Source organism: Ictalurus punctatus, chromosome 10 (genome assembly GCF_001660625.3).
Source record: "Ictalurus punctatus breed USDA103 chromosome 10, Coco_2.0, whole genome shotgun sequence".
Taxonomy (NCBI): domain Eukaryota; kingdom Metazoa; phylum Chordata; class Actinopteri; order Siluriformes; family Ictaluridae; genus Ictalurus; species Ictalurus punctatus.
In genome coordinates, this window is record NC_030425.2 from 5,716,468 (window position 1) to 5,727,500 (window position 11,033).

Consider the following 11,033-nt stretch of genomic DNA (forward strand, 5'->3'; position numbering starts at 1 on the left):
TGTGTCTTTGAGATTAGCCTGTCTCCTATTGGTTTTTGATTGTCTGATTTATATACACTACTGTATTGTACTGTTGATACCTCACCATCACACCCATATGTGGTTCTACCGCAAATTGTTGCCACAAAATTAGAAGCACACACAATCTATAGAATGTCTTTGTATGCTGTAGCATTACAGTTTCCCTTCAATGGAACTAAGGCGCCATGAAGACATGGTTTAAACATCTTTGGGATGCCAGTGTCCTTTGTTCATGCACATTTTTCATCACTATTTTTTTTTTTTCCTGTTATCATCTCAACCCTGGACCGGGGCGTAACAGGCATGCGGCTGAACAAGAAACAACCGAGCAAACAACTGCCCTTTACTACACAGACCAATGTCATACTGCGTTGTGACGTCAAGCCGAAACAGCCAAAGATATGTTAGTGTTCAATTATCTGTGGACTACACTGTATTTAAGCCTATTTCACCTATTTCTCAAAATATGGTAGTTCGTGAATTCTCACCCTCAAACATTTCACTTTCTGCATACATGAGAGAGATGGAATGATTGCAATGATTATAACACGCTAGTCCTAGAATGCAATACAACCGTGAAGGGTGTGGCGGGGAAGCAAATGCCACGCCACTTTTACCTCGTTTTAATGCCACTTAACATGTTTTTTCTTTCTTTTCTTTTTTTTACAATGATTTTTTTTTTGTGTATTGTATCTTATTGTATCGGAAGTATTAACAAACGAATTAGGCTTGGATGGAGTCTCCTCTTCGTGCATTGATCTGCAGTACTGTCAGTGGGATTCTATCTCCTGCAAGTTGGCATGACACTCACTAGCCAGCTTGCTCAGAACAAACATATTTGTGGCGACGACTAACCGACAACCGAACGCAAGTGTACATTGTTAAAATAACTTTTTTTTTTAAAAAAAACCTAGCCTTATTTAATCTACTTGCAAGAGATTGTGATAATTCCAGTTTTCTCGAACGGAATGGAAAGATAGCTACTAAAAAAATAACAAGTCATGATGCTTGAAGGTGACGTGCCACTAGCTAGCTAGTTGCTACCTACCAAGCCAACTATCAGCCAGATAGGAATCCAGACACATCCCCCCATCTGTCTCAAATGGTTGTATAATAGTTAGGCTGGTTAACTAGCTCATTTTAATGAATTGACTAGCACACGCAGGTGAAAGACAGTGTGACCAGGGAGTGACCAGACCAGATGTATGAGCACCGGTAAGATAAAACAGACCTCTCTCATGGTGGATCCAAAGAGGTAAAAAATTTCAAGCAAGAGTAGTTGATTAACTATTCATCATATAAACTGTAAAATAAGCCCCCCCCCATCACACACACACACACGCACACACACAATACGTTAATGACTTCATGATGCATATTATAAAGCTGTATTCTCAAATAAATGAAAGCTATCTGAAAGGGGGTTCGTTGCTCATCAGGGACACGGCAGGCAAACCGCACACAGTCACACAGACGACATGCAGACATGCGCTGACCCGAGGCCAGTAAGGTAGATGATTAAGATGTCTTCCTACCACTATTACTGTAATTCTTATGGATTTTAGATTGCAATGAGCCTATACAAAGTTTGGTTAAATAAACCAATTGAAATCAGTTGATATGTTCAAAGTGAACCATCTAGAAGTATTTGAATGATGAAATTCAATATATGCATTATATATGGAACACATACACACATGTATGTATGTATGTATGTATGTATATATGCGTGTATGTATATATCTCACTTAGAAATGTCCATGTTTTCATGCGTGAAACGAATTTGAATAGGAACTGGGGCTCAATGAATAGGAAATATAGTCACTGACAAGGTTAGAAATAATTATTTTGAACTGAATCGATAATTGTCTCGTCTAATTTTGCTTTTGTCAAAGAATCCTCCATTTGCTTCTCTGTAGTAAACAAGCACAGCTCTAAGTGACCCCCGACTTTTGAATGGTAGTGTGTGTCTGTGTATATATATATATATATATATATATATATATATATATATATATATATATATATATATATATATATATATATGGAGCCACCCCTGCAATACAAAAGAAATGGATTGAAAGGCTTTTCTGTTCAGTTACTGTCACCATGTCAGAAAGCACAAACGCTCCTGTAGGTGTTAACAATCGGCAGAGGAATCTGTCTGATGATTTTCCATCCATAATGCTGCATAACATCTATATTTACTCACGCTGGGTGTGTTTGACATTTTAAATCTCCGTATTGTACTGAGTTCCTGCTCTCCAAACAAGCAAGTCCTCATTTGAAGTAAAAACATAACAACCTCATGTTAGCTTATTTGCACAGTTCACTTTATTGTAATCTCCGGAACACAAAGCACGTGTCTGTGATATATGATATTTCTCGTTAAGGCAGGCAGCACACACACTCCACTTGGTATGAATCCCTAACACATGAGTTAGACAAACATGACACCTAGTGGCTAAGCAACAGAACTGAAAATGAAAATATGTTACCGCATATCCTAAAGCCAAACATTTCACTCAACACCATTTCTAAAAGTCAAACGTTGAACAGTTCATAAATCTCTGCTGCAACCCAAACAGCCCAAATCTTTGCATTATTATTTTGATCGGCAACTGCAGAAGCACTATTATGATTATGATTAAATGTAAGGCATTTTCTCTTCAGTTGGGCAAATCCTGCACTTTCTCATCGACGCTCGAGGACACAATCACTCCATCCACCAGCTCCTCAACGATAACCTTCACACGTCTCTGGTGATGATGTTTTTCTACATGTATTGAACACGAAGGAAAAACACACAGTTACCAATGGATGGAAGTATTTTAGGTAGTTCTTGACTGAGATTGACTGAGACAGACAGGGCAAACAGTGAAAAAAAAACGACATGACAGATTGTCACACATATTACTAAGTATTACCAACCCTAATCACAACCAAAACTATCTTGACATCATGTCTTACTGACCTTAATTCGGTTTTAACAACAATAATTACTGCCTGAGCCGATACAAAATGTTATATATGAAATTAAATCTGTAAGTAAATAAACAGTGAAACACTTTTTTTGGTATAAACTCCAGCAAAATGGATTTTTTTTTTGGTTACTAAACGGTAAAAGCTGTAATTTATAGGTATTTCCACCTGTATCGCGTCAACCGTAGCGATCATAAATGTTTTAAATATGGCCTCTGTTATGACCTTTTAGTACATAAGTAAGTAGACCAAATGTTGTTGAGGAATTTCGGGTGGATTTGAATAATGAAGACCTATCAGAAGTTCTATCAGACGTTATCTTTCTGTCCTGTCACCAATCGCTGATAATCAGTGATAAAGAAAAGTTGGTCCAGTCCACTGGAATGTTTAATAACCAAGCCCTGGTACTATCTCCACCGTCAATAAAAGGGAATGTGTTTGCTCGTGAGACTTGCATTTTTCAAGACAGATTTTTATCAGGACTGAGCTGACAGATATGAAGCTTGCTGGACGCACATGTAGTGCTCTGTGTTCATTCCTTCATCCTTAGTAACTGCCTGGTCAGGTTTGTGATGGTTCAAATTAGGAGAGGAGTTTGTTTACGTTCTCGGAAACGCCAGGCACAAACAAAAATAACAACTGTGTGAGAAACATTTCATCAATAATCATATCAAATATGAACCCGGGGGATGTCGCTGAGATCGAGGGGGTCGGACCGACGTTTGTGTTCTCCACTGTTTCCGAGAGTATCGTGGTCGGGTTCACAGTTTTGTTTTGTTTTTTTCAGATTCAATGAGCATTTTAAAACCCACTTTTATATCTTGTTCTTGATAGCTCTTAGCAGTGGCTGTTTATTCAATCGTACCTGTCTAATGTGTACTGAAGAATCGTGCGTACTTTTTGTTTCTATGTGGTTTACTTTTAAGTAAGTTTGGAAGGATTTTGGTTTGTTAGAAAAGTGTTAAATAAAGATTTACTTATGTACGTACTAAGTACGGATATTTGGAGCACTAAACAGATACGTACAAATACAGAGAGTGTCATTGATGAATGACTACGTGTATTTGTATCGGTGTATTTGTAACTATCTTGACATCATGTCTTACTGACCTTAATTCGGTTTTAACAACAATACTTACCGCCTGAGCCGATACAAAATGTTATATATGAAATTAAATCTGTAAGTAAATAAACAGTGAAACACTTTTTTTGGTATAAACTCCAGCAAAATGGATTTTTTTTTTGGTTACTAAACGGTAAAAGCTGTAATTTATAGGTATTTCCACCTGTATCGCGTCAACCGTAGCGATCATAAATGTTTTAAATATGGCCTCTGTTATGACCTTTTAGTACATAAGTAAGTAGACCAAATGTTGTTGAGGAATTTCGGGTGGATTTGAATAATGAAGACCTATCAGAAGTTCTATCAGACGTTATCTTTCTGTCCTGTCACCAATCGCTGATAATCAGTGATAAAGAAAAGTTGGTCCAGTCCACTGGAATGTTTAATAACCAAGCCCTGGTACTATCTCCACCATCAATAAAAGGGAATGTGTTTGCTCGTGAGACTTGCATTTTTCAAGACAGATTTTTATCAGGACTGAGCTGACAGATATGAAGCTTGCTGGACGCACATGTAGTGCTCTGTGTTCATTCCTTCATCCTTAGTAACTGCCTGGTCAGGTTTGTGATGGTTCAAATTAGGAGAGGAGTTTGTTTACGTTCTCGGAAACGCCAGGCACAAACAAAAATAACAACTGTGTGAGGAACATTTCATCAATAATCATATCAAATATGAACCCGGGTGATGTCGCTGAGATCGAGGGGGTCGGACCGACGTTTGTGTTCTCCACTGTTTCCGAGAGTATCGTGGTCGGGTTCGTAGTTTTGTTTTGTTTTTTTCAGATTCAATGAGCATTTTAAAACCCACTTTTATATCTTGTTCTTGATAGCTCTTAGCAGTGGCTGTTTATTTAATCGTACCTGTCTAATGTGTACTGAAGAATCGTGCGTACTTTTTGTTTCTATGTGGTTTACTTTTAAGTAAGTTTGGAAGGATTTTGGTTTGTTAGAAAAGTGTTAAATAAAGATTTACTTATGTACGTACTAAGTACGGATATTTGGAGCACTAAACAGATACGTACAAATACAGAGAGTGTCATTGATGAATGACTACGTGTATTTGTATCGGTGTATTTGTAACTATCTTGACATCATGTCTTACTGACCTTAATTCGGTTTTAACAACAATACTTACTGCCTGAGCCGATACAAAATGTTATATATGAAATTAAATCTGTAAGTAAATAAACAGTGAAACACTTTTTTTGGTATAAACGCCAGCAAAATGGATTTTTTTTTTGGTTACTAAACGGTAAAAGCTGTAATTTATAGGTATTTCCACCTGTATCGCGTCAAACATAGGGTCTCGATGAATATATGAACGGACAAAATGAAATGGATGAAATTTGAGTTTACCCTCTTCCGCCTCTTGCGTCTCTTTCACAACTGTTTCGGTCACCTTCTTGGTCACCGTGGATGTGTCGATACGATACCTGTGAACAGTACATAAAAATGACCGGTCTTTCTTTCCTTACATGCATCAAAGTAAGGATCAATGCGAGCTAAACCCTGACCCTCTCTACTTAATATCTACAGTTGAAATCTAATCACCTTGAGAAAATTATCTGTTCAGCTTTGCATCCACAAGAACCAAACCCAAAGCCTCACCCTTGTCCTTCTCCCTCTAGAAGCCTCCTGTATTCAGCAATCTCCAGCTCCAGCCTCATCTTGATGTCCAACAGCAGCTGGTACTCCATAGCCTGTTGTTGTATGTTGGCAGTGATCTGCTGGAGCTCTGTCTGTATTCGGTCTATGTGCGACTGCAGCTGTGATAGCTGCTCACTGTAACGTGCCCCCACCTGAACCAGATCGTTCTGCAGCATTTGAATCTGTACCACAAGATGTTACGGAAGACTTACTGAAAGGTAATGCAATCCTGTTTGGCAGAGTAAAGTGAAGTTCTATAAATCTGAAAGTCCTCGAGATCTTTAAGTACAGGAAGCTGAAGAGAGTTTTAGGAATAGTTTTCAGCTATATAAGCAAGATATAAGCCCAAGGTACCTGTGTGTGAATCCCTTTGATTTCTATCTCCAGGGTCTCGTAGGTTTTCTTCAGGTCACTGAAGGCTGTTTGGGAGGTTGTGATCTCAGTGTGGCTTTTAAGCACTTCAGTGTTCAAATTCTTTACCTAGAAAACAGCCAAACTCCGTTAGCTAGCAGCCAAACTGTATAGAAAGACTGGCGAATAAATTTCTGAAACAATGAAAAGCAGACCAAACTTATAGCAATATAGCAACTTATTATATAAACACACGAGCTCATAAGTCAAGCACGGTGGAGGTAGTGTCATGGCTCGGGCTTGCTTGGCCGCTTCTGGAATGGCCTCACTAATCTTTACTGATGATGTAACTCAGGATGGTAGCAGCAGAGTGAATTTAGTTTACAGGAACATTTTGTCCGTCAATTTTCAGAGAAACGCATCCAACCTAATTGGGAGGAACTTCATCATGCAGCAAGACAATGACCCAAAACACACTGCCAACACAATGAAGGACTTCACCAGGGGGAAAAGTGGAAGGCCAAGTCAATCACCAGACCTTAACCCAATTGAGCAGCATTTCACCTCCTGCAGAGGAAACTGAAGGGAGAAACGCTCCCGAAACAAACAACAACTGAAAGAGGCTGGGGTAAAAGCCTGGGAAAGAATCATAAAAGAAGAATGCAACAGTTTGTTGATGTCAATGGGCACACCAGCTTGATGCGGTTATAGCAAGCAAGGGGTATGCAACCAAATATTAAGCGTTATTTACTTTAATTTACTGTTCCTATACTTTCGCCCGGCTACAAATCGGGTGGTCTGACACCAAAGGTGCCATATTCTAAGTTGTTTAACACATCTAGATGTAAATATCAGTAAATGAAGGCTGAATTTCATATCGCCTTACCATTCCAACACTTTCGGAGGAGACTGCGTGTGTGTGTGTGTGTGTGAGTCGGTGTATATATATTCAACATTTACTTTTAAAATGACCTCCAACCTCTTTCGTATACTTTGAGCACCTTTCACATAATCTCCAGAAGAATCTACCAAATGTCCTACACTGACTAATTCAATAAAGGTCTTCCATCCATCCATCCATCCATCCATCCAAACAACCAGTAGTTCACCTTGTTCTGGAACCACTGCTCAATGTCGTTACGGTTCTTTATGATGACTGCCTCATACTGCTCTCGTATCTCCTCCAGCTCTTTATTGAGGTCCACAGCTGGAGCAGAGTCTACTTCCACATGCACGGAGCCGTTCTGCTGAGTGCGAGCCACGTGCAGATCCTGTGAACAGACGAAAAACAGCAGAATAGTTTGACGGGTGATCACGCACGAAGAGAAAACTACAAATCCTTGAATTGAACAAAGAACCAAAAGGTGTTCTCACCTCCTCGTGGCTCTTCTTGAGGAAACTCAGTTCTTCTTTTAGCCAAGACATCTGGATTTGTAGGTCTTTGGTTTCCATCTCGGTCTCCCCAAGAGCCATGCGCAGACGAGCCAGGTCTGCTTCTACAGACGAACACATGTCCCTCTCATTCTCGAACCTGCAGCATCAAACAATGAACAGAGACTAAAAGACCTGCGACGAATGAAATGCACATCCGACCTAAAGAATTACTCGATTTTTATACATTTTTCATTCAGTACACCATTGCTAACTGAGTGTTTATTGCAAACTTGGGTAATAGCAGAGAAAACAGCAGACACTTACTTCATCTTAAATTCAGAAGCTGTTATATTAGCATTGTCCAGCTTTGTGTAAACCTCTTGTTTTTGTTTGGCCATAGAAATAATCTTAAAAGAGAAAGATATATATATATATATTTTAAAAAACGCACAGTTAGAAAAAAGCAATACGGTAAGCAAATGAGGCTTAAGGTCTTAAGAAGCCTAAATGTATTTTTCAGGAATTTCAGCTTCGATGACCGTGGTTCTTCATCTCTGCTGCGTTACCTGCTTCTGCAGGTCTTCAATGATGCTGTAGTATTTACTCAGATCCCTGCTGGTGGGGGTTCTGCTTTCATTAAACTTGTTTATTTCCTGCTCAAGTTGTAGATTGGCAGTTTCCAAAGAGAGAACCTGACGGCACAGAACGTTCATGAGAAACGTCAATAAATGAAGAACAGAGTTTTTTCTCAGGTCAAGAAAGATTCAGAAAGCATCTGAAAAGGAGGGGGAAAAGTGAGATTCGCTGTTCTTTGAATAAAACAAACGGAGACGGCATTTGTTTCTTGCTTTGTGAGCGTGTAAAGATATTCACGAATCACATTTTGGTTGATTTTTTTTTTCGAAAAAAAAAAAAAAAGTGAAAAAGAAAACCGACTTTACCTTCTCCAGGTACGATGCCAGACGGCTGTTAAGATTCTGCATAGCCAGCTTTTCACTGCCAAACACTGAGAACTCATGAGAGGGGGAAAATGAGGATGAAAAATCGAAACTAGGACCGTAGTGACCACGGATGGATTGACTCGAGCTAGCCATGCCATTCAGCCCCATCCCCCAACCTGAAGTTTGGAAATTTGACCTAGCAATGCTGCCTGTACTGTAGGACGCACTACGACGGAGTGTGACAGCCATGGCTGGATGCTTCAGATGCTCGCTAAATCCTCGATGTCCTTCACAGACGAGACGGAAACTGTCTGACCTGTTTCTCCTTTTATAATCCTGCATGTGATGGAATTCCTTTCTTTGGAAGGGTGGGTCTGACATCGCACACCGTGTTGCGCCTTTCCAAAGAATTTATTCATTTTCATCTGGTCTTTAAAAGAGGGATGGTACATACCTGTGTAAAAAGGAACAAAAATGCTTTGACTAAGCCAGTTTTTGAGTGTTGCTTAAGAGCAGTCCTAATGATTTTACATAATGATTGCAGTACTGAAATACCAGCCTAATACCTGTAGTGTCAGCTGTAGGCGGAGGAAGCGGGGGTGTAGGACCTAATTATAAAACAATAGTTACCCAATATTTTTTCTCTCCCTTCATAGCGCATAGTAGTATCAAAACACATAGAACATGTAAAGCCCATTAAAAGTGAAAGGTCAATTTTCATTTGTTGTCATCAAGTCATTTTCATCATTTGCTACAGGCTGGAACACGTGTGAACTGTCTAAGAACTACACGTGTAAATAAATACGTGAATCATGTGATTATTTTCATGACTCTATGGTAAGGATTATTTGTTAAGTAAGGATTATTTCTTAAGAAAAAGGATTATTTCTTAAGACTCGTTTCTCAGCACCTGGCTTTCGTGTTTTTAATTGGCTAACATAGTTTGTTTGCTTGTTTTTGATACACCCCGAATCATACAGGATCGGATGGCATGAATTAATCGGTGTCATTTTCAGTCGCATGGAAAAGGCAGGTCTTCAGTTTTCAATGCCACGTCTGAGACGACAAGCATGGAATCGTTTCTATTATGTAGAAGAATGTCCACGTGGTTTGGTAGACAGAATTCTTTTTCTGGCTTTGTTTCAAATGTTTGTTTTGATTTAAAAAAAAAAAAAAAAAAAAAAAAAAAGTGTGTACGTGCGTGTGTTTTTTTGGACTATTTCCCGCACATATTATTCCGCGCACCTGTCTTATTTTCACGTCCCTACATCCTCGTTGTTGTTTTTTTGTTGTTGTTTTTTTGGCGAGACGCATTAGTTTTAATTACTTGAAAATGATTCTAAGTTTATTAATACACAGATGGGCAGGTCAACATTACAGCCCACACTATTGTACTGGCAGATTTATTTATTTATTTATTTATTTATTCTAAAACAAATTATTAATTTTTTTTTTTTTTTTATAGCATTTTAGGTTTGTTCGTAAACCGAACATGAAAAGAATGAACGTTCAGTGACCTCGTTTTGTTGGTATTTCCTGCTGTATTCTGTATTTGTTTCAGTGCGCATGTGTTCCAACGTTTAGCTTTCCAGTGCGAGCGATACCGAATGACCTCATATTAAAATGACTTAGGCTCATGCAGATGTTTTCGATGGAAAACGGGGTCGACTGTATTGAGCTGTTTGCTCTGAGTACACAGTGAGGCCTACAGTATTGCAGAGATTGACAACTACCGCTTTCTAAAATCTTTAGGTACATAAACCGTGCTCTGTCTCTAGGACAGGACACTTAGTCCATTTTCGGATTAAATAGGAGTCTTTGCGTCAGTGAAACCACTTAAACCTTATTTCACCTTAAGCTAATCAATGATTTTATCAAAACCCGTAACACATGATAAGGTCCTATCTATGGTCATGGAAATATGACTAAAATACTGGCATAAATAAGAAAAATAGGATGCACCGCAGGTGTTTTTCCTCTTGGCCAATTCCTAGGAAATGTGATACAGCAATACGTTGGTGTAACCTTAGATGTGCATCAGTAACAAAAAGCATTATGAAATCTTACAGTAGTCCTACGCTTTCAGAAAAAAAAAAAAAAGGTATGAAACTGTACCATTCCTCGTTTCTGGGGAGGTATCCAAAAGTATGTGGACACTTGACCATCACAGCCCGATGTGTATGCTGAACATCCCATTCCAAAACTACGGGAATTAACGGGTATTACTACGGATTCGGTCCCCAGTATGGATTTGCTGCTATAACAGTCTCCGTTTTTCTGGAAAGGCTTTCCACTAGAGTTTGGTTATAAAGTGGCCGTGGGGATTTCTGCTGATTCGGCGTTACTGGTGTTGAGCGAGACGGTCTGGCGTGCAGTCTTGAGTTCCTGTTCATCTCAAAGGTGTTCGCTGGGGTTGCGGTCAGGGCTCTACGCAGGCAACTTGAGTTTCACAACAACACTGACGAACCATGTCTTTACGCAGCTCATTTGGTGCACGGGGCCCGTTGTCACGCTGGAATATATTTGGGCCTCTTACTTCCAGTGAAGGGAAATGATCAAATAAAAAATCATTCTACAGCATACCAAGACATTCTA

At 39.2% G+C, this 11,033-nt stretch overlaps 1 protein-coding gene across 1 annotated transcript; it reads right to left on the reverse strand.

The window, feature by feature from the left end:
* Nucleotides 1-2,332: 2,332 nt before the first annotated feature.
* LOC108270789 (keratin, type I cytoskeletal 13) lies at nucleotides 2,333-8,770 on the reverse strand. Its single transcript, XM_017477707.3, has 9 exons — nucleotides 8,439-8,770; nucleotides 8,064-8,189; nucleotides 7,822-7,904; nucleotides 7,498-7,654; nucleotides 7,233-7,394; nucleotides 6,127-6,252; nucleotides 5,734-5,954; nucleotides 5,482-5,558; nucleotides 2,333-2,797 (listed from the first exon to the last, which is right to left on the reverse strand). Exons 1-9 carry the CDS (start codon nucleotides 8,685-8,687, stop codon nucleotides 2,691-2,693), a joined length of 1,308 nt encoding a protein of 435 aa, XP_017333196.2. The 5' UTR covers nucleotides 8,688-8,770; the 3' UTR covers nucleotides 2,333-2,690.
* Between the last annotated feature and the right edge of the window lie 2,263 nt (nucleotides 8,771-11,033).

What these genes read in the sequence shown, in the direction of transcription:
- LOC108270789 (XM_017477707.3), bottom strand. Translation starts at nt 8,687, where the DNA reads ATGGCTGTCACACTCCGTCGTAGTGCGTCCTACAGTACAGGCAGCATT. An exon ending in TCAAGAAGAGCCACGAGGAG is followed by an intron (nt 7,395 to 7,497) that starts GTGAGAACACCT and finishes GTCTGTTCACAG; the next exon opens with GATCTGCACGTGGCTCGCAC. An exon ending in AGCAGTGGTTCCAGAACAAG is followed by an intron (nt 6,253 to 7,232) that starts GTGAACTACTGG and finishes GCTGTTTTCTAG; the next exon opens with GTAAAGAATTTGAACACTGA.